Raw genomic sequence first — 24,348 nt, forward strand, 5'->3', positions numbered from 1 at the left:
CAGAAAGCAAATCAAGAACCCCAATTTTTCCCTCCAATCTCATGATTTCTGAGGGCCAGACCCAAGACTAAATGTTTGGATTTGGCAATAGTGAAACTTAATTCACTGAAAAAGCTTTGGATGTAGAAAAAAAGGATTTCATGTTTATCATCGTTTCATATGCTGTGAAAAGGGAACAGAAAATGCTTACCAAACGCATGAAGTTGGCTAGTTTCACTGTAGCCTTTGCCCTGGTATTCTAGCTTCACAGTAGTACACACACACACACACACACACCCCCCCCCAACATACCACATCCAGGAGCAGCAGCATGGTGAGAAGATTTGTTTAATGCTCTCAAAAGTCATGTTAAACTTTTACTCTGTGCCAGTAACTACTTGGTTTTCCAGGGTTCTGTAACTACAGAACCCATCTTCCTGTCAAATCTAAACTTAAAAATTTAGCAATGAATTCCTGGTTGTGAAGGCAATCTTCAGAATAGTTTATTGCTTTTAAAAACAAAAAAAGGTAACACTGTACTGGTTTTATTCCTCCAGTTTGATTTAAAATGTAGACCCATTTAATTTTACAGAGTCCTGAAGCATAGCTACTTAAGTATCAGACAAAGCAGCCTGATGACAAAAAAAAAAATTACATCTAATGTGTGTGCGTCCCCCCAAAAACAGATCCTGCATTTATGTCCACATGCTTTAAGACTCAATTTTTAAGTCTGAAAACAGCACGAGGAGTTCTAGGAGAATACAGAATGAGGCAGAATCATATAGAAGTAAAGCATAATTATATATAAATTAGGCAGCCCACGAGCCACTACTCTAGGAGGGAACCTTCAAATACCACTAAAAAGGGTACAGCTTTCCTTTACCAAGACAGACATGGACCACTGAGAAGACACCTAATAAGCCCTCCTCCCCATCCCTGGAAAAAAGAAAGTACTCCACCCAAGGTTCTGAATTGCCATAGTATAGGTTTTAGAAAGGGTTTTGTGCAAGATATACATGTTGCTTGGCACTAGTCTAACTTCATTCTCTTGGCCCAAATCTACAGCCAAGATAACATGCTCCAAGAACAATTTGAGAGGGAAAAATGAATAATCTCATTTTCTGGTTTGAGCAAGATTAGCTACAAAGCTTCCCTCTAAGAAAACAATTCCTGGCTCCAGTCACCCTTTGGAAACAAGTTTCATTCTGCATAAAGTTGGCTCCTGAAGTAAAAATGGCAAAACCACATTTCCAGAAACATTTCAACACCACGACAGCCACAACCACCCTTAGCTGCAGAAAGGAGATGCATTCCTCGGGGGGGGGGGGGTTGGAGGAGGAGAAGGAGAGAGAAGAGAAGACCTGATGAACAGTGTCCATGGAATCCCATCTTTCCCTTATGGGAATGCCAAAAGGCATTGCTAACTTCAGTCTAGGAAGCTAATGCATTAACCACTCTACCAGCCCTTTAAAATGCTGCTAATATTTCAAGGAAATATTTCAGAGGATACTTGCTACTGCTGAGTGCACCTCCATTAGCATCTCACAGTTTACTTTGTGTGCAGTATGAAAGCCTGCAAAAAAGGTATTCCATAAACCGCTTGATTGGGCGAAGTGGTTTTTTCTATGTACCCCTAGGGAGGTTTGTTTACTCATACTTGGCTAAACTGTTGTGGCTAAAACCATTGCTCCTTAATAGCAACCATGAAGAAATCGAAAAAAATAAATATAAATAATTTAATAAAATAGACTAGACTCTTCCTACTTCTATTTAAAGTCCTGGTTTGTCAGCAAGGTGGCTTAGAAGCAGAGTAATGCACATTGGAAAATCTCAACTATACATATAAAATGATGGGTCTAAATTAGCTGTTACCACTCAAGATCTTGGTTATTAGGGATAGTTCTCTGAAAACATCCACTCCAATCTGCAGCCTCAGTCAAAAAAGCAAACAGAATGTTGGGAAATTAAGGGATAGATAATAAGATAGAAAATATATTGCCTCTATATAAATCCATAGTATGCCCACATCTTGAATACTGTGAATTGGAAAAGGTTCAGAAAAAAGGGCAACAAAAATTAGGGGTATGGAATGGCTGCCATATGGGGAGATTAAAAGACTGGGACTTTTCAGATTGGAAAAAACAACTAAGAGGGGGGATACGATAGAGGTCTATAAAATCATGACGGGTATGGAGAAAGTAAATAACATTTCCTTATTTACTCCTTTCCATAACAAGAACTGGGGGTCACCAAATGAAATTAATAGGCAACAGGTTTAAAAACAGAAGGAAGTATTTTTTCCAGACAAAGCACAGTCAACTTGTGGAACTCCTTGCCAGAGGATGTTGAGAAAGCCAAGACTATAACAGGGATCACAAAAGAACTAGATAAAATTCATGGAGGATAAGTCCAACAATGGCTATTAGCTAGGATGGGCAGGGATGGTGTCCCAAGCCTTTGTTTGCCAGAAGGTGCAAATGGGACACACTTGATTACCTGTTCTGTTCATTCCCCCTGGGACACTTGGCATTGGCCACTGTCAGAAGACAAGATACTAGGCTGGATGGACCTTTGGTCTGACCCAGTATAGCCGTTCTTAAGCATTACTTCATTGCTCTAGGATCCAGGAGTCAACTCAACACCAGCCTGCTGAGGATCCAGTACATTACGGGCTCTTTCCCCATTGAGATGGATCTTGATAGGCTCCACATTTGAGCGTGTGCTAGCATCTGCTCATTGCTGGGCATCAAGGACAGTGAGCACTCTGAATAAGATGTGGTCACTGGGCTACAAGGGAGAAGCGGACATTTCAGCTTCAACTCCTTAGAGTTATAGCTTTCCGTTACAAGCCAAGTTTTCATCTCCTCAATGTATTTTCCTCAAAAAATATTTTCTCTTTCTGAAGTATGCCATAAATCACCTGGCTTTGCTAAGAAACTTGAATTTTATTTTATTTATTTATTTTTTTAAATAAAAGTCCTACAACCTTTGTTTACTTTAAAGTTCGGTGGTTGGTTTTGGAATTACATGCAGACTTGAACCATTAAAACTTGGACCTCAAACCATTAAATTTGGTGCTGAACTGGCTGCGTTTAAGGATTCCACAGGGGTAAGTTTGTGGAAGTTGTACCGTATGAGCAAGCTGAAGCTCAAGATATGCTAGTTAAGACAGCTGTCCTTTAGGCACATACCTACTGGATAAGTAGCTCCAAATAAACAGGGATGTTACCATTTGACTTGACAAATGTGTAAAAAAAATCCTCAAATGAAAAATTTAATGAGTTATGTTTGCAGATTCAAGAAAAATTAGAACACTGAGATGTGAAAAATAATTCTAAAGTCAAAAAATTTTGAGTTTATGAGTATCCAAACTTAGCGATGCCTAGGTTCCCGAACTAGGGACTTGATTCATTACATTTTCTGTAGTCATACACCTGTGCACAGAAGATTTAAAATGCTCACAAGTCTGGCATCTTCTGTTTTGATGGTGTTTTACCCTCACTTTACATATCATGTAATTATGACCCCACATTCCCACTCACTATGGCATGTAGTTATGGCAATACCTACTTTCTTCACTTCATATGGCAGATACTGTACAATGGTCTAGGAGTCCCATGTCTTCTCCAGAAAATATGGAACACAATAAAATATGATGTGGTGGTATTAGGGCTGTTCTAAACTTCAAAGGGTAGATGTAGTAAGCTGGACTGTCCAGCCAGATCAAGGATGGATCAAGATAAATTTTTCTGGGAGGTACATGGAAGAACCGTCAGCGTTTCTTACTATCAAGCAGAAGATTTATAGAGCTGTGTTTACAATATGGGAGAGGAATGTTGTGGTCTGACCTAATAAATCAGAAGTGTTATTGGGGTACAATAGATGCAGAGGGTTTGACTGTGGTGAATAGGTAGAGGGCGCATGTGGATACAAAGCCAGACATAAGATTTTGGGGAATCAAACTGATTTTCTAGACTTAAAGGTTTCTGCTCAAAGCAGAGGGAGGGGTGTGGTCCTAAACTGCCACACCATGTTCAATTAGGAAGTGAGTCAATTTTTAAATATTTCCACACTGGTTACTGGCTACAATTCCCAACTTCCTATCTGTAATGCAGGGCTGATCCTTTGCCTGGAGGCATCAGTTGCCACTTTAAGTGTTCACCAGTAGCTGATGGATGCTGTCTCCAACAAGTAGTTCCAGAAACTGCAGAGGCTGGCTAGGGAGTCACTGCCAGCGCTTTTACAAAAGAAGTGTGATGTGGGCTGTACGTCCAGAGGAGATAGAAGTAGACTAAACAGGATCAGAGAGTGATTACTCGGTGCTGAACAGGTCAAAAGTAGAGCTGCTCCGTGGGTTGGAGGGGAAAAAAAAGTCTGTGGCAGAGTAGGGCTGGGGGAAGTGGAAAGGGATTCTACAGGTCTGTTTTGAGATTTGGTTGTATAGTGTTGTACAAAGTCAAGGCATGCAAAAGACTGAATTTGTGTGATTTTTTATTTCAAGCTGCTTCCACTTAATGGTCTCTTATTACTAGTTCTGTAGGTAGTAAAACAAAAATTCCACCAGCCTAAACACAGATTTCTTTGAACAAGACTATCTGGATTTAAATTCTAGTTAGAGAAGTCCAGCCTGTGCACCACACACTCAAAAGAAAAAAAATAACCCAGCTGTACCAGGAAGAGATCCTCAGACACAACCAACCAAGTGAACTACTGCTTCCTCTCTGTAGCCACATAGTAGTTGAAGGAGGTAAAACAAAATGTAGCTGGTGGCATCTATGGTAGGAAGAGGGCGTCAGAGGAAACATTTAAGAGGGAGGGAGAATGGGAAGGGATTGGGGTAGGACTCCAAAGCAGTTTAAAGGAACAAGTTACTTACTGAATTTGCAGTTTGTCTATCAGAGATAATCATTTACCCCCATCTATAGTTAATTTAAAATAAAAGCAATGTTCTGCACCATATGGAGCAGTATTAAGAGGGCAGACACCCACAATGTAACAGTTACATATTAAGTGTCTCAAGCCATGCTATATTTTACTCTTTAATCCACATGCTATGAGGGGGGGAGGGGGAAATAAACTGGTGTTGATGTTGCAGTCTTCACACTAATCCACAAACCAGGGAAGTTGCCATTTCACAGGTGCTTTACAGACCACTCCAGCAGCAGTGAAGGAAGAACCAGGCAAGGGGCTAAGCAGAGTGAGGGCAGCAGAGCCCCTTGATTGACCTGTAGCTCCATAACTAAGAGAGTGTCTACACTGGCAATTAACAGTGCTGCAACTTTCTTGCTCAGGGGTGTGAAAAAACACCCTCCGAGGGCAGCAAGTTTCAGCGCTGTAAAGCGCCAGTGTAGACAGGGCCCCAGCACTGGGAGCTGTGCGAGTTGTGGAAGTGGGTTTTTAAGAGCGCTGGGAGAGCTCTCCCCCAGCACTCTGCTGCAACCACACAAGCCACGTTAAAGTGCTACTGTGGCAGCGCTTTTAGTGTTGCCAGTGTAGATGAGCCCTAAGTAACTCATTTAATCCATAATGCTAGAAGAGCCTCCCATCAATTCTCTGTAGAGTGTTACAGGTTCACTAGTCCGCTGAAAAAAGTGTTGACATTCAGAGGCATCTAGAGCAGCTGAATAATTAGGAAAAAACTCACACAATACTGAGACCCTATGGAACAACATCAGTAACTAGGACTGGTTTATACAAATGGTTATATGAACCCCTAGCTGACCATTTGCAACTGAAAATTGTCTGTTCGTGCATGTATGTAATTTTCCTAGTTCTATACTTAAGTCAGGCATAGAATTGCCCATGCACCCAGAAAAAAAAGCGCCAGATATTAGAGATGTACAAAAGGCTGCAATAAAGCCCATCTGCAGCTCTTAGAGACAGGCAAGGCAGAAGGACTCATGCATCCCTTGGGTGGATCAATACATTAATCAAAGTAGTTGGTTATAGAAATAACAGCTTAGAAACTAGTCTCCCCATTACAGAAAGAGGCAAGCAGGAGAGTAGCCTTTACAGTCTTGGGCTGCTCAGTTATGGAGAAAGCCACCTAGTTTACTACTGAACATTTAAGAGAAGTTGAATAGAAAAAGGAGGGGGAGTTTAACAAATGTCAGCACTTAAAAATAAACGGCTGTGAAACCATCTCTGCAGCCAACCACACACTACACCCTGCTCTAGTGAAGCACTGTTTAATCAGATGAAAGTCATGGGAACTGTCAGAATTAGCGTCAATTCATATTTGAAGTGATTTAAAATGAATACAAGATAACAATTTTTTGCTGCACTTTTAGATACGGTGAGTATGGTAGCTAGAAAGAGAAGAGGTCCAATGAACTCACTGGCAGGTCAAATATACATAATGCAGGGCCAGCTATACACAGGCTGCTCTTGAATGTGGTTGAATGAAGTCAGCTGCACACACTACAATATGTTCATATCCATTATGGTTGTGTATCAGAAGGTTTGACCACAAGCTGGATACTAGTTTTGCTAAGTTTAGTAAGATATGAGAAGAGCTCAATTCCTACCCTCAAAGTCTCATTTACTCTCAAATGAAAAAAAAAAAAAGGGAATGCCAGTGCTAGGAGTCTGTTTGGAACAGAGCAGAAAGTTACCCCCCGTCCTTGTCATGGCTCCAGGGAGCATCAAGATTAGGCCTGACGTCAGGAGATGATGATCCATACACCGCTTCACAAACAAACTGCAGGCTGGCTATATCAGTTCAGGCAAAAAAAAAAAAAAGTGTTTCTCAACAAGGTGCTGAAACAGATGTGGCTGCCAGGAGCCATGCAGAAGTGACTGCTGACCCAATTTTGTCTTAAGAGCATGCCGTAACTTAAAGCAGCTAGTACAGCTATAAGCCTAGAAGTAATTAACCAAAGCCAGAGCACTGTAACCTGGTTCCATCGGTTCCAATGGGTCTTACCCATTGTACCAAAAATCTCTGACAAGAGGCAAAGCAGGATGAGCCTTCTATTCACAGGCAAAGCCAAAAGGAAGCCTCAAGGCCCACGTAATGGCAAAGCAAGAGTTGCAGCTGAATGTGCAGTCCAAAATGTCCATTAGTAGTAACTGTGGCAAGAAATGCAGTTCTGCACTGCACCATGTGTGTCATTTTACACATAAGATACAAGATATGCCCCCTATCATCTACAGTACAAATTAGGCAGCATGCAGACAGGGTGGAGAAATGACTCTAAGTTACTTAAATATGCAGTTGTGGCTTGGCACAGGTCTACAACAAAAAAACCTAGAACCGCTAGACAAGAACAGGAGAGAATGGTTAGCTACAAGAAGTGAACTTTTAGGAAAAACCACCTCATTCTTTATGCAAGTGCATTAGATCAGGCGCAGAGGATAGAGAGCAGACGTAAAGGCTTTTTTTTTTTGGGTTGGGGGGGGAGAAATACATCAGGTACAAAGACAAAGGGATCAGAGAGGCAAGGTGATTGGCAAAGTACTGCACAAGTGGTGGTGAAAGAGGATGACAGCAGAGCCCAGCAGTGCAGAACTATAGTAGGCAGAGGTATTTGAACTTGATGTGGAAGTGTGGAAGCACAAGAAGGATTCCAACCAGAGCTAACCAAAATCAGACATGCAGGGATAATTTGGCTGCAGTCCATTGAATGAGGGCACAAGTAGTATTAATAACTGAGCAAAATACCACGAGAGGACAGCCCTCCACCCATTTCATGCCTCTCCCTTCACCATCCCCTGCCAGGTTAGATCATTTGATAGAACTCCAGTATGTAGTTTACAAAAATTCCCCAATTGAACATCCATCATGAAACTTGTTCCATGCACATCGTTAAAATTCTCTACATCAGCAGCTGCATCCAAGCTCTTTGGCCTTTCTGGTTATACTTATCAACTCACTATTTTACACGGTTATATTCTGAGCAACAGTTATAATATTCCAATATAGCCCTGAACTCATTTGCCATGTTTGGGTTATAATGCCTGATGGTACTTTTCATAAAAAGTGGTTCTCTGAGCCATCTTAAATATGGTAGACCCTCAGAGTTACGAACTGACCAGTCAACCACACACCTCATTTGGAACCTGAACAATCAGGCAGCAGCAAATATAGTACAGTCCTGTGTTAAACTACTAAAAAATATTAAGGGAAATATTATTCTTCTAAAGTTTCAAAGCTGTATTAAGTCAATGTTCAGTTGTAAACTTTTGAAAGAACCAACATTTTGTTCAGTTATGAACATTTCAGAGTTACAAACAACCTTCATTCCCAAAGTGTTATACTGTACATTCAACAAAACCCTGACCCAACATTAGGGCAAGTGACCAGTAAAGCAGCCACACTGAGGTTCTGACATTTATCATTTGGTTCCCCATGCAGATGAAACTGGGCATAGGGGTGCTAGAACAGAATCTTTTCCTCCCTCTAGCCTCCCCGGACTGTGTGCAAACCTCTGACAAAGTAAATCATTTTCAACCAGGGCAGTCTTTCCAGGCTAGAACATTTGGTCAAGAAACAAAAATAAATACGGAATAATCAGTCTTATTTCAGAACAGGAGCAGTACGTTTCCTATTGTTACTGAAGCTGAATGGGATATTTCCTTTGCAATCAAACTTCCCCCTTCTGCAATTGTCCAGAGAGAGTTTTTGAATGCCAGGGCAGCATTAGAGGACAGATTAGATTCTTTATCAATGCACTGACATAGCAGTAGATTCTAAAGTTCCTCACCCCTCCTGAGGTTCTGTCTGCAGTAGGCTGAGCTGCTGGAGGGAAACCTTGATACCCATAAATGCAATGCCTACTTCCCATCTCACTCTTCCGAGTGTTTCTAGATCGCTCACTTTTCCTTGGTAGAACCTTCATCTTCCCAACCCAAGAGTTTCCATTTGAAATCCCTATTGTTCTGGAGTCCTTTGGCTAAACGGCATTCTTTCTAGCCCCCTCACTGTTCCTCATCCCTAGGACCATATTCCTAGAACTGCCACACAGTCACCAGAGTGAGGCGGACATGCACAGCCGTCAAGGACTACATACACCACTTTCACATACTCCCTAGGGAGTGAGCAGCAGGAGACAAATCAGACAAGCTTCTAGATGGCAAGATCACTCAACTGTCCACATATTATGTATTAACCAGATATGGCCTACTGGGAAGCCTTCAAGAATCTTCTTTGCCCTTGTCAAGCCACAAAGTGGATGGACACACACCACCATCTAGTGCAATTTCTCTCCTTTAACAAATCTAGTATATCTATATCTGACAGCTATAATGATAATGCAGATAATTGAAAAATGAGAACAGGAGGAAAAGTAGCAGAGGAACTGTTCTGTATCCTGGCTCTGATGTATTGTGGAAACCCTTAGTCATATGCCAGTGTATTTCCCTCTCCTTGTGGGTCAAATTACCACTCTTTCTTTGAAATTCTTCCATTAAGATTTTAAAAGTTTAACCCACTAGTGCAGCTTCTACACAGTTTTAAGATTCAGCCTTCTAATCCTTGAAGAGCTGGTATCTTGACTCAACTATGCATCAATCTTTTAGACTTTGGGGGAGGGAGGGAGGGAGGGAAGTAGGCCCTTTAATAGTTCAGGGAATGGAGAGAAAATCAGAAACAAAAAAGGGAAGTAACAGAGGCAAGCAGAAAAATGCTTCAGTCTTGACAAAAACTGAATTCTGCTCAAAAGTAGTAGTCACTTTTGAAAATGTTGGCCATCTAGATTTAACTCATGGTTTTAGGCACCTACCAAAAATGGCCCAATTTTCAGGAGCACCTAGCATGGCATAGCATTAACATGTCAGCTGTGGACGCTCAGTACCTTTGAATGAATGTGTGCCAGACCATTCCAGGTGTCAAAATATTTGTGGACCCAGGTAACATTAAAAAAGCCAGTGCCCAAAAACAAGCTACATTGGCCAAAATTCTCAAAAGCCAATCGATACCACTTTCCCTCTGGGCTATGAAGGACAAAAGAATGTTATCAATGATTAAAAATTAGAAAGATATATGCTTTTCAAATACAGACTTATTCATGGTAAAGACTAAATTCAGCATCAGTGCGTGCTTTGTGGAAAAGTTCTGCCGCCCTGGGAGCGCAAAGCCATCAAAATTGCAGACCCACATGGAGAAGATTTGGAACCCTCTATTCTCATTGGTTAGGGGTTACAGCTGCAAGAACATCCACTGAAGTTAGTGGTGTGCTTGCTGAGTAGCACCTTACTCTGTGTGGTTAGGAGTATTAAAGCCTGACCCTTGAACAGGAGACATGGTGAACCCCCCCATGCCCCCTCCCAAAAAACACACAATATGACAGTTTCAAGGGAAAACACTTTGAGAACATCAAGCTGTTAATTCATTCTGCATCTGGCATCTCAAGGGCTACTGCTGAATGATGGAATAAAGTTAACAGTGCAGTGTCCCTATCCTTATTTGTGTACACTCATGCTGCTTGGGTTTCAACAATGTCATTTCTATGGACCATGAAACCGTTATATTTAAAAGGTGGCTCACAAGGCTAAAAGTGTTGGAGCTACTGCTGTTCAGTAACATGCTAACAGTCCATGCAAGCCCTCCGTAAGTCAAGACTTTGGTTTACTCACTGAATATCTTGAGGCACTGCTCCATCACAAAAAACAGCATACTAATCTGTCAACCTATTCCTCTATATTGCAGCTTTGCAGTGAAGCAGTATCAGAAGAGAGAACATTTACTATCTGAACATTCAGACAGTCTAGTGTTTGAAAAGAACAAACAACTTTAAGTCACCTTGCGGTCCAAAATTAAGCTTTCTGGTCCCAAATGAGGTAGTCAGCTTTATGGGGAAAGTAGCCATAATTTATTTTTTTCTCCTCACTAGCCCAGATGCGGTGCAAAGGCTGGCCCCAGAATGTCTAGGGTTTCTTGTGAACCACACCCATGTTAACACACATGAAGGAATCACCAGGCAAAAGAAGTTAAAGAAAATGAAAATAAGACTTCTTGTTCACAGAATCTTCTGCAAGCAGCCAGTGCCTGGGATCTCTTCCTCCCTCCACCTCTACTGCATGCCACCTCCCCCAACGGCAGCTCGACAAAGTCCCCACTGTCTACAAGACATGATTGCATCACTCTCCACAGGCTGAACAGATGCTCTGAGCAGCTGGGCAGTAGCCTGGATAAGGCCTCTGGGATTACAGTTGAGATGTGTAATGGAGTCTGTCAGTTTCTCAACAGCTGTGATTGATAATGTCCATGGCTTCACAGCTTCACGTTTGGGCTGCGTATGTCTCCCTGCTTCTGTTTAGCCTGAGCTGAGAGGGGAGGAAGGAGGGGTAAATCCACCCTGCCAATAAGCATAGAATGCAGAGGAAAGCGAGTCCACCAAGATAAAGACCGCTGAATCTAGGAAGTGACTTACAGTAGTAAGAACCTCCTTGTCAAAGTCTGGCGCACAGTATAGTGCACATCATTTCACTAAACTCATTTGCTGAAACTTGTACAAAGAGGAGTTTTTATTTTGAAAAGGCACAACTCTCACTCTTTCAAATGCCTCCCAGGGGCTATTCCTACCAACACACCTACAATAAGCTAACTAATGATGGTAGGGAGAGAGGTGATTCAGGACAGTTAATATTTTTAAGAATAAATGGTGTATTTTAGCCTCTCCCCTCCTCTTGGTATGCAGTTTGCCCAAGAGTGGAAGCACTATGGGGGCAGATATAGCTCCTGGCACTCTCAGAGTTAAAATATACAAATAATGAGGTGGGGGTGAAAACATGCAGTTTCTTGATGCTAGATTCTCTTTTAAAGGCCTCAAAAGAGTAAGTAAGTGGTGAGTGTGTGCTAAGGGGTGAGGATAGTTATGAAGGGGTGGGGAGCTAGCAAAGTCAGTATTAAGGGCATGTTTTCCGCAGTTGTGTCACCTTACCTGATCAAAGAGCTGCTTCCCTGTGGTGTTGGGCTGGATGGCAAACTCCAGCTCAGCATCCATGGTGGTAACTCGCACACTGATCTAGAAAATGAAGAAAAAAAAAGTGGTTACAATGGGTGTTCCTAATTGTGTGATAGTATTACAGGGAACATAGGAACTGTCATACTACATCAGACCAGTGGTCCATTTATCTAGTCCCACCCCCAGTCTACAACAGCCAGTGCTGGAGTCTTTGGATAAAGGTGCAAGAAACCCTTAAGTGGGCAGACAGCCCATATGGGGAGTTTCTTCTTAACCTCCTCCCTCTTGCCCCACCCAAGTCAGTGAATGGTTCATCTCAGCGATGAAACAGGAAGGTTTACATCCCTTCTAACAAAGTTAATCCAATCTAAAAATGTACATGTGTAAAATGGCATATTATAGCTTGTAAACACATATAAAAGTTAGTGCTCTACAGAGGACATGCCAACAACTTCCATCATATTTAAGAAGGGAAAGCACTTGAAACTGCTGGCATGCATGCCAGAGGTTGCCTACCCTTGCTCTACGCACTTAAGGCTAGGTCTACACTAGCCCTTACTGCAGGATAAAGTTAAGTCACTCAAGGGTGTGAAAGAGCCACCCCCAAAACGGCATAAGTTATGCCAACCTAAGCACCATGTACATATCGCTATGTCAGTGGGAGAGCTTCTCCCGCCAACACAGCTATTACAGCTCAGAGGGCTAGAGTAGTTAAGCCAATGGGGGAAGCTCTCTCCCATTGGCTTAGAGCAGTTATATTATGCAGCTGCAGGGCTGTAAGCTCTAGTGTAGCCACAGCCTAAGGTGGGAAGGGTTTCTCTTTGAATACTACTGTATGACTGAGCTGCGATTCCATTCAGACCTCTCTGGAACATCCATCAAGAAACTAATTCAGTGCAGAGCTGCATTTTCCTTTGTTAAAAGGAGATTTCTCCTTGTAGATTTGAGTGGGGAAAAAAATTCCTGCTTGAAAATGGACAGGATGCGTTACAAGAATGTCAGTGAAGCTAATGTTAGGACTTTCAGTAGCAAAGAAAAAAAAAGGGGAGGGGGAGACAAGTTGTTTGAGAACCCATTTCTGTTTGCATATCTATCCGTTTATATAGAAGGGAAAAAACCTCTAAGACCTATGTACATTGTGCTTCAAGTATTTTTAGCTGGGTGGGGAGGGTACTTTTAGAACAAACTGTGTTCTAGTATTCTCCCATCCCGGACACCCAAACCAAATTTTCAGGATTATGCAAAACAAGATACTCAATGTATCAATGAGAATACAAAGAACTGTGCTATGGTTACCCCTGGCTTGCCAGGAGTCAAACTGTTTTTTAAATTACAGATACCAGCTGTCATCTTCAAGATGATAGACCCTTCCCAACCCTCCCTTCAGCTCTACCAGCCCCCTCCCAAAGAAAGAAAAGACACCATGTGGGTTGGCTTTACCAATAAAAATTCAAACTCAAGTTTAGACTAGAGTTGTTAACCATGACGACACTATAGGCCAAAAAAGCAAGAGTCAGCAGAGAAATATTTGAGGAACCACCCAATACAGCTATGAATTAAGCTGGTTCAGAGTAATCTGTCTACCTAGACAGGTTTCATCGCTACTAACATACCATTTCCTCTGCTAACGAGATAGCAGCACACAAAACTGAAGAACATCTGTGGAAAGATAGGAGGAAAAGGCTTTGTCTATTTAATGCAGGAACTAGTCTAATCCTACATTTTACATACAGGAGAAGTTCACTGTGCCCAGATATGTGCATTTCTGAAATATATCCTCAACAGGCCAATTCCCCCACTCCCTGGGATAACCATGCTGGCATCTTGCACTTTATTCTGCCATAGCATTAACTGTTCCATCACCATGCAGTACGAAAAATATTTGAGTCAAGCCTTAAATTGGCCTGTTCCGCCTCCTTTGGCGGGTTTATAATACAATTTTAACCCTACATTTTTGTAGTTCCTGTACAGCATTCAATGCTTTGTTAGGATATCTTGAAATATCCTCACAGGCGGCTCTTCTAGAGATTCTGGGTATCTACATTGGCTCTACTTATTTGTCACCTCCTTTAGCATGGTATCAATCAGTTGAACACCACTGTGAACAGAACAATTGTTTTTAATTGGCTAGTAAAACACAGTCTAGCTAGGCATTCTTGTGTTGCCAGCTGAATTAAGTAGCCAGGAGGCATGCTGTCATCTGCAGTTTTTCCTCCCTTGTTAGTGGCACATATGGACGAGAACAAGGATATTTGTTTTTTTTAAAGAGCCAACTGTCAGCCAGGTTACACAGTTCAGCCACAATGGTCTTTTGAGTACTATCCTCTACAACGACTTGAGTCCTCTTCCCCCCAGCTTTACTACTATTGGTGCTGATCACTGGTGGAGGAGCAATCATTTTGCTCTCTCTTTTTTACAGGTTTAAAAAAAAAAAATAGATGACTGCTGGCCAAGGACATCCTGCTTGGGCAAGCAAGTTAGGCTGATATCAGAGACACAATGTTGGCTTTGACACTTCAGCCCACAGTTCCAATTAATAAGGAGAAGACAGAATTGTAGCATCTGTGGCTGGTTCTTTATATCCTGGGACAGAATAATATTTTAAGAAGTTGCTTTCCAGATCAGGCCTTAAAGTGAAGCTGCCTTGATGGATGGTAGTACCAGTCCTACATCCAGGATTCTATAATCTTTTAAACCTATTTGTGCCCACAGAGTTAAGATGCAATGCTCAACACTGCTACGTCACAGTAATTAGGCATGCAGTAAGGGGCCTATTTTTACTTCAGTGCATTTAAGCCTATTCTACTACCAATCTGTTCAGTATATAAAAATCTTTAAGAATCCTGTAGTACTGAACATAGGTAACTATTTGAGTGAAATATTTGCATTTTCCCCACTCTAAAGGTTCTACCAACTCTTTCTGCTCAGAGTTAAACGAAAAAGGTTAGAAGCAGGCATAAAAATCTTGAAACCTATGCAGTTCTGCTTAATTCAGTGTGCTGTATATAGATTCCAGTGGCCAGTTTAAATTGTGAGATAAGTAGGTGCTCTGTAAAGCCACCCCTAAATACAGTGGGGCCTCACTTGTCTGCACTAATAATGAAGGGATCTACTGAAAAACTGAATTTTGTGAGTTAGCAAGAGATCAGAAGGAGAGCGCTTCTTGTGATCTATTAGTCAATTAGCAGGAATAGTGCAACTGGTTTCATTTATTTATAATCTCATACTATGCTAGTCAGCATGCTGTACTAAGTTTTGCAAAGATAAATATGGTACCTCACTACAGTGAAACATTTTTTCAGAAAAGCTAGTTTGTATCCATGCGTTACTGGGTGATAAAAGGATTAGCAAAGTTCTACTGTTTAAAATAGGAAGTGGGGTTTCTCTTTATTATCCCAGTAAGCAGATAAAAGGTCAGGCTTGTAACAACACTTATAAAGGAGGATGGGCACATGGCTCATGTTTTAAAAGTATGGTCCCTTAGTGAGACACTGTCATGTGTAGGAGCGGTTCCATCCTCATCAGTTAAATGAGCTGATAGTAAAAGATACAAATTACAAAGAATAACTTTTCCTCAGTTTACTCTTAAATGATAAAGCAGAAGTGATATGTTAGTATACATACTGCATATATCACCTCTGATGGGACAGTGCCTGGCAGAGCCATCAGCTAAAGTATTTCCTAGTTAATCTTAAAAAAAACCCACCCTTTAAGATGAACAAAAAAGCCTCATACTCTGCCGATTATGGGGAATACCACAGCAGTACGGGTGCCCTATAAATACTGATCACTATGCTTAACAATAGACAAGACAATTGTATCCCACCATAGCACTGCATGCTGTTTCCTTTGTCAGTTATGAGATACTAGAATTTTTGGGGGGTAGAAGGGGTTAAAAGGACAAATTTTTTTACCACCAGTGTTTATGAAATACAGATAAATAATTATGCTAAAGATTCTTAAAACTGCTGTGAGCAGGAGGTTTAAGCTGTTTCTATCTTGCACTTCTCTCTCTCTAGAGAAATTTCCTCAGGTCTGATGTACTAACAGCCATGGGGTATGTATTCTCCCCATTTCACAGATGCAGAAGTGGGTGTAGAGTTGACGTGACCTGCCCTAGATTTTATAGTGAGCATGTGGCAAAGCAAGGAACTGAACTCCCATTTTCCTAAATCTAGTAGGCTTTTGCTTCCAAATGCTAGCAGAAGAAAGGTAAAGACATGCGAGTTCTGGACTCGCTCAGGGGACTGAACAGAGTCAGACTCTTTTCTATGAGCATTTTGTGTGTGTCCTTCACCAGACAAACTAAGTTGCAAACGAGTCTTCTACAAAGTTGTAAGTAGTTCTAATGTTTTCCCCTCCAAAAAACCTATATGCGCTCACCAATGCATCCTGCCACCAGGCATGTGCAAGAGACTAGAGCACTGTCTGGCAGTGGCATGGTGACATGGCAAAGGTGAAGTGATTTCCCCATATACACAAGTACCAACAGCAGTTTAGTTTAAGAGTCAGCACAGCTGGTGCTGACAACACTGCTCATGTTTAACTGGTTGTTCACAGGCTAATATTTTCCATTCCAAAGAACCAGCTACTTCCCAATATAAGGGAGAGTAACCCAATTGCGTAACTGGGCATATGAGATTCCAGGTCTGTCATTCATTGTAGGGTTACTATATATTTAATTATGAAGTGACTAACAACAGCAGGGAAAAACCATCCCCTCCAATGATAAGAGCCCAGAAAGATACTTGTGCGTGCTTATGAAAGAAAGCGGACATTCTAAAAACACTTCATGTCCTTCCTTTCCAAAAGGAGTTATGTTAATGTATTGGAGGGTTTAAGACAAACCCTTAACCGCTAAAAAACCACAGTTAAGGGATTTATTGGCTTATAGTTTTAGACTTCCACTTCAGGAGGATTGCCGGGGTAGGTTTCACTACATTTCTATTTAATGCAACCCAATAAATCTATCCATCTTAGCACTTTTAATGCACTTACTGGTGTACGAGTGTGACCATGAAAACAAGTTTGTTTAGACCTTTAGAGGCCACCTCTACTAGGGAAAAAAATCTTCTGCTAGCCCTTTGAGCCAATGAGCAATTTACCAATCAAAAGGAAGAGACAGGTTTGCACAACTATTTATTCTCCCTCCACTTCTGTTTCTACAACATAAATTTAAATTTACAGCTCAATACTGTGCAAAGTGCTTCCAAAGAAATGGCTCTTGCTGCATATTATCGCTGTGGTACTTTTAGTATTCCTCCTTAACAGGACTCCTAAGAACCCACCACACCAGATATCAAGAGGAAGGAGAAGATGCTAGTCATGAAACAGACAATACTGCTAACATCTCCCTAAAGGAAAAACAGCCAGAACCCCAGCAACTCCTCCAACTGTTACAGAGAGCAGTTCCCATTGTTTTACCACTTTAATTAAAAAAAAAAAAAAAGCAGTTAGTTACGAAATTGCTTCTACAACAGAATTTCCTGCTGCCCTGGACAGCACTGCTGCGAAGGCAAGGCCTCCTACACAGGCCAAGCCCCCTAAGTCAGAGCAGCGCCTGTTCCCATATGGAAAACAGCTGCAACTGGCAAGATTGCCTTTTAATATATAGCTTCAGAAACCTTCATCAGGGATCAACACCTCCTCCTACAGCGGCATCAAACTGGAGAGAAGTGATACTAGGTGCCTGGTACCACTATCTATTTGCAACAGACCTTCAAAAGTTTAACATTCCACCTATGCCTTCCATACCCACCCTTTATCCCCTTCCTCCATGTAAACTCCTGAATAGGTTCACTAATAAGTGCCAGAGCATTAGAAAGGAACATCAGTTATTCTCAGTTGTTCAGAGGGGAAGAATAATCCCCCTGCCCTCTTTTAATAACCAGCAGTAAACTAAACAGGGTGGTTTGGTCTGTAGCTACATTATAAGAATGGCAAACAGGAAAATAAAAATTTAATCAGGCCAAATTAAGGCTGCATGATAGTATTTCCTACTACATTTGATACAACTGGTACCTAGTGTTCCCTTTTCTCCATTGGTATGTGAGCAGACACGGAGTCTCCTTTATCTGAAAGGGCTGTCCCAGAGTCACTTGGCTTATTTATTGATTACTTTACAATTTATTAGGCTGACTCATGCCTAGGTGCAGGGATGAAAGAATATGTCCAACTCCTGTACTAATCAAGTGTGCCGTTAGTTAGCTGAAGGGTTCCCCCTGCTTTGAGGTTCAGAGTTGCTGCAATAGAAAGTGCAAAGGTACTGGGAGAAGAGATTTTACATGTTGTAATCAGTCCAGGGTATTCACAAATGGCCTCCCTGAGTGTTTGTGGGAGACTACTGCATTTTAAGTCCACAATACAAGAAATTTTTTTTAGCATCTAAATATTGTGGGTTATGTGTGTCAGTATTCCGCACACCCTAACCAGACATTCCACTGAAAATTGGTGTGAAGTTTTGCTTCAGTATTTTAAAGAACTGATTTCCGTAAATTTCACATGACTCTTTGCATATGGAGCAAAAAGAATTTTACAAGTCACAAATTCATCTAACACACATGCTTGTAAGGAAGAGCAAGAATAAGCACAGTTGCTAAATAGGGACAGAGTTGATCCAGCTGATACTCAGCATATCACTTGCTTCAAGCCCTGGATCAGGAATGACCTGAGGTAAATCTCGGATAATTAAGATGGGCCTGTGTTTTTCACCTCTTAGTGGTGAATGAAGCAGGCACAAATTCAGCTTGGCAAACAACCACCATATGACTCAACTCTATATGCTGAGTCAGTCATTGCTGCTTTGACCAGAGAGCCTTTTCCCCTTAGTCTGAAAACAAGTACACCACATTCACATCGTATGTTGGGAATTTAGTGGATCTGTGGACTGGGACTGATCCCACTTTTAGACAGTCGCATGACAGAAATCAAAGTCAAGCAAGATAACAATACATTTTATCAATCTGCATTTTGCAGAGCAGAGGGCTCAAATGGAGGGGGAATTCAGTGCAATAATGGCTAACAAATTTCAGTTCCAAGTTTAGCTCTTTTTATTCACACATGAAAAGAATTACAGTTTCTACAGATGTACCCATTATTCCCCAAGTATTTGCTGAATAGTTTAGGAAACTAATTCCAACCTGTGGTTTTACTTGTAAGCTATTCAGTTCAACTATGCTATTTCGGATGTGTGATATCACATGCTATCATTTCTGTGACATTCTGACATTCCCTGAAAGAAAGGAATGCTAGAATGACACTTCTGGTATGATTTTTTGAATAGATTAGCTTTATTGAAATTCACTGAATTTGTAGGATTTAACACATGCACATATTATCGGATCACCCAGCTGAGTACTCATGAACAGTTAAGCCACCCCAAGAACCCTGGGAACCTGGCAAGTCAAACTCTGCTATCGTTCACAAAAAGATATTTGCAAGTCATTTTGTATTTGAGTACCTAAAGCAGGGGTGGCTCTCCCAATCAGTTTTGCCCATTGAAAACATTTCAAATCAGGCAGCAACTGTTTGTGTTGGGGGGGGGGGGGGTTAAAAAAATAGATACTGCATAGCAGAGCTTAGTCCTAGCGTAACTTGACATGGAAGGCAGTTGCCCCCTAACTCCCAAAAGAGGGGCAGTTATCTTAACTGAGCCCCGATATCAATGTCCATTGGCCTTGAACAAAAACTACTTTCCATTGCTTTATTACAGTGGTTTTCAATCTTTCTTCAGCTGCAGACCCCTAAAAATAAAAATTCAGATGGAGGTGCTGACCCCTTTGGAAATCAGACAGTTTGCAGATCCCCAGGGGTCCACAGCCTAAAAACCACTGCTTTATCACAATCCTACAAAACTTAATCACTGCTACTGACGCATACCTGTTCCCACACCAATATTTCCCCAGATTCCAGCACTGCCAGTGTAATCATAAATTGCACTAAGCTTTCATGATGCAGATTGTCCACCTGCAAGTTTTAACTTACCAGGCTTTTTACAATACCCACATGAAGCTGGCATTGCTAACCATCTTGCCTATTTCTTCCTCTATTTAGGATGGCAGTTTATACAATTAGGGACATTCATGGACCTCATACTCCTGCTTCCATATTTTGATAGCATGCTTTCTGACTCGGGCATTACCAAACCTCAAACCCTTAGGGTACATTCCTTCTCAGATGGCAAGCTCTCCATTTTGTGTATGGACAACCCAAGCTAGAGCCCCACATACTGTGCTTGTAATCTGAGGGACATTAAATATCCCCTAGAGTATCATTTATTCAAGACTCCTTGACTGATTATTTCTTGAGCTACTAAAAAGTCATTCCTTATTGGAGGGAAGAATGCAGGAAGATTGCTACTCCTCAAGAGCACAGGATATAACACTATTGGTTTGATTTATAGGCTTCACACCTCCTGTGACGTTAAGGCTACTGGATTCAAGTTATCAATATGTCCATTTCAGACTAGACTATTCCTGGAGAAAAAACTCTGCTCTATAAAAAAGGGAAACTTATGCGTGTCTGATTTTCTCGTGGACCGTTTGGAATAAAAAACTAAATAGAATACCAAACTACATTTATGAAGTCCTTTCACCCATACAAAATCTGAATTCCTTTAGGAGTGTCACACAGACACCCCCAATCAATACACCCACCAGGGAAAAGCAGCCACTTCTGGGGTGGACATTTCCAGATTAACAGCATATTGCAATACTACAGAGTTTAGGACAGGAAATTAAATATACCACATAATAGAAATTGTATGGGGAAGCTATTCATAACATGGCAAAGCCATAAGAGGAGTCCAAAGCTGCTAAAGAGGACTTTAATAATATCAAAAGGAGATCTCTGTAGAGAATACAGAGGCAGAGGACACCATGATCAGGGTGAAATACTACCCCCTCCCCCCCCAAAACCCACATGTGTTTAAGGGGTAGACATTTCTCACAGCTACATATTAATTCTAATCCTGGCTGGAAAGATGAACTATCCTGGCTCTGCCACCTTACATATTCCAGGCCCAGTGGCTTGCCAGAGGGACACGAAGTCCCACAAGTAGAGTGCACCAGGTGCTTCTGCTTACCACAGGCCCTACAAGGAATGTTAAGGATAAGCCACTCCACCCCTACCTGTTGCACCAGGGATACTTACAGACATCTGGATTCTTTTTGAGTGCCAGCCCTTCCCTCTCAAACTTCCCTGTGTTTGTGTGAAGCTGGACCTAGGTCATATGAAAGGGCTTGCAATTGCTGAAGGGATTACATTTAATTAAACCAAGCCCCCTTCCAGCAATCTTAAAGGGGCTTTTCATATTCCTAAGCTAATCAGGGAACAGAACACCAGCAGGCAGGCACACTCAGGGTTCCAAGCATAACCCTGTCACATTGCAACCTGGAGAAAAAGATTAACCCTCCAGATGGCCACCCAGAAAAGCCTGCTGCATCCATCTTTTGTTTCTCCATTTAACTTTCACACACTAGTCCTCTCTACTTCTACTCTTAGAGACCTTGGGCTCTATGGACAGGGCACCAGACTAGGTTGGTAGATGCATTCCATCCCCAGATTTGCCATCAGCTTACTGTGTGACTTTGGAGGAGTTTGCCTCTGGGTCTCATCATTCCTGTTTTATAGAGGTATTAGCTATTTGCCCACTTTTCTAATGCACCTTAATATCTATGATCACTATAGAAGTGGTATATCCCTTACAGTCATTCATTTCCATTTTCACTAGTCATTACCTTTCACTGCAGCTCATGACGGGAACTCCCTGTTACTCATGGACTCTTCCCCCCCCCCCCCCCAGCCAACCACTTTAGCTCCTTGTCTTTAGTATCTGCACTAATATTATAAGATTTAGCTTCTCTGCCCCATACAGGCTTAAACAGCTTCAGGGAGAAATTAAAGGGACATTAAAAACTTAAAGGATTGTTGTCTAAAGTTAACTTTCTGTTTTAGATTTCACACCCCCCCATGAGAACCACTATAATTGAAAGAGAGAAACAGATTGTTTTTGTTGCACATTTGATAGTGTTATTTCTAGGTCAGTTTTGTCATTCATCTACGTACAAGTTACAATTTAAAAAGTACTTTAACTTTTTGAAACCAAATTTCAAGCGGACTGTATCCCTGCACCAACACTCTAGTTATGGAGTGTGTTGAGACCCTTGTGTTCTGTGAGTACAGCATAGAAGAGTTTTAGTACAGGAGAATTTGGGAAACAGATTTTTAGAGATATTTAGGTACCTAAAGACACAGATACCTGTCAATGGGAGTTAAGCACTAAGTGGTTTGGGAAATCCTACTAGACACCTGGCTTCTTTAGCTGCCTAAATACTTTACAAAAAAAACTTTCAGACTGACTACTTTATGCAAACAGCAAGTGTCAAAGAAGACAGCTCTTGTATCATGTAAAATTAAGCCAACATGATTGAGAACCTTAAGGTCAGTCAGATAATTTAAGATTTAGGTAATAAAGATTGCAGTGACAATATCTGTCATTAAAATAAAACTACACCTCAGAAGACAGGAGTTTATGGGAAGAAATATCAGAAAGAACATTTCACCCAATAATAAAGTCTTATCCAAAAGGACAGCCTACAGAAAGGACTATAGGCTGGTCTTCAGGCCACAGGATGGAGAAGCAGCAGGAACAGATGGAACACAAGGTCACAGTGGCCCGAGCCCTTTCAGAAAAGCTTCTCTTAGGTCATTGAAGGATTGGTCTAAATATCAGGTGCAGTCAACCAGCACCCAGGAAGATAAGCAGCACCAAGGTGCCAAGTCAAGTGGCAGCTAAACAGAAACCCTTCAAATCTTCAGCTGCTGGTCTTTTGTACAAGAGCAGGAGTGACTATCTCAACCAGCCACTGAAGCCAGTGGAGAGCTAGGATTCATCCAATATGGCAACAATGTCAGGCACACTCAAGTGTGATATTCCAACAGCAGAAAGTTTAAAAAAAAAAAAACCACACACACTTTCAATGGACAATTGAGAAAAAGCCGAGCCCCTCACCATTGTGGCTTATATAGAAAACTGTCTGCAGCACTGGTCCTTCATCTCAAAAAAGGGGATTTCAGAGTTTGAGGAGATTCAGAGATGGACCATGAAAGGCATTAACGGACTAGAGAAACTTGTATGAAGAGATTTGAAATAGGTGGGATGTTTATCTTTTAAAGAGAGCCAAGTGGGGACATGATAGAAGTTAAGAAAATAATGAACAATGTAGAGAAGGCAGACTAGGAGCTTCTATTCTCCCAGTCTCAGAACTGATGAACAAGGGAACATTCAATGAAATTAGAATAAAGGAGATACTTTTCCACACACACAGCATAATTTGACTGTGGAAATCATTGCCACATGTCACCGACTTGCAAGATTCCACAAAGAGACAGGACTCGACATTTACATGGTAACAAGAGTATCTAGAATTATAATTAGTTTGCGGGAAGCTGTCTGAAGTCTCTTGCTTCAGGGGTTAAGCCAATCCCTAGCTATTAGCAGACTACCTAGTGCAGTGGTCCCCAATGCGGTGCCCACGGGAGCCATGGCGCCCGCTGGGGCATTTATGTGCGCCCGCCTAGCGACATGGTGTGTAAAGTCGTGCCCAGCAGGGGAGAGAAGCTGCAGCCCCACATCTGCCGGGGACAGAGAACTCTGGGGCTGCAGGTGCTGGTGTTCTCTGTTCCCGGTAGGCACAGGGCCACAGCTTCTCTCTGCACTGCCCAGAACTGCCGCTCGGATTGCCACTGTCCGAACTGCCAAAGTGCAAAACACTCCCACAAAAAAAAAAAAAAAAAACACAAAACACCACACACCACACAAAAAAACACCCACCTCCCCACCCCAGCTCGGACTCTGCTGCCCCAAGAATGGATGGCATGCCGCCCCAGGCATGTGCTTGCTCCGCTGGTGCCTGGAGCTGGCTCTGTAGGTGAGCATTCTTCTGCTGCACTGATACTGCCGTTTTCTCGTGCTTTGTGATTTATTTATAACATTTTGCCCCAAAATGGAGTGGTTCAAATAAAAGACAACGTACGTATTATTTCAACGCAGAGTGGGAAGAATCCTACTGTTTTACTGAAAATAAAAGGGAAATGTGTTTGCTTATTGTGCAGTGGTACTGTTGCAGTGCTGGGGGAAAAAACAAAAAACGTTGAACGCCATTTCCAAACTAACCACTGCTCTTTTGACATTAGCAATCCACCTAAATCCGAGTTGAGAAAGGAAAAAAAAAAAAAAATCAACTCAATCTGCCCAGCAATCTGTTTTCACTAGACAAGTGGTAAAGTGCTACTATTGCTTCCTTTAAAATTGCTCATCTGCTTGCAAAGAAAAAACCCTTTCAAGATGGTGAATTGTTGAAGGAAGCATTTTTGACTGATGCTGGCCGATTGCATGTTTCAAGGATTTCCTAACAAGTGTGAGATTTCATCGGCAATGCAAGACTTGCAGTTAAAAGTATTG

The 24,348-nt window shown here is 41.7% G+C and overlaps 1 protein-coding gene across 1 annotated transcript in view; it reads right to left on the reverse strand.

Annotated features, from left to right (window-relative positions):
- Nucleotides 1-24,348, reverse strand: part of MSN (moesin) — a 75,096-nt gene that overhangs the window by 20,498 nt on the left and 30,250 nt on the right. Inside the window, exon 2 of the mRNA XM_084639560.1 lies at nucleotides 11,862-11,945. Within this exon, the coding sequence (XP_084495686.1) occupies nucleotides 11,862-11,945 (84 nt within the window). The remainder of the gene's footprint in view (nucleotides 1-11,861; nucleotides 11,946-24,348) is intronic.

This window comes from Lepidochelys olivacea, assembly GCF_965140295.1.
Source record: "Lepidochelys olivacea isolate rLepOli2 genome assembly, chromosome: 9".
Lineage (NCBI taxonomy): Eukaryota > Metazoa > Chordata > Testudines > Cheloniidae > Lepidochelys > Lepidochelys olivacea.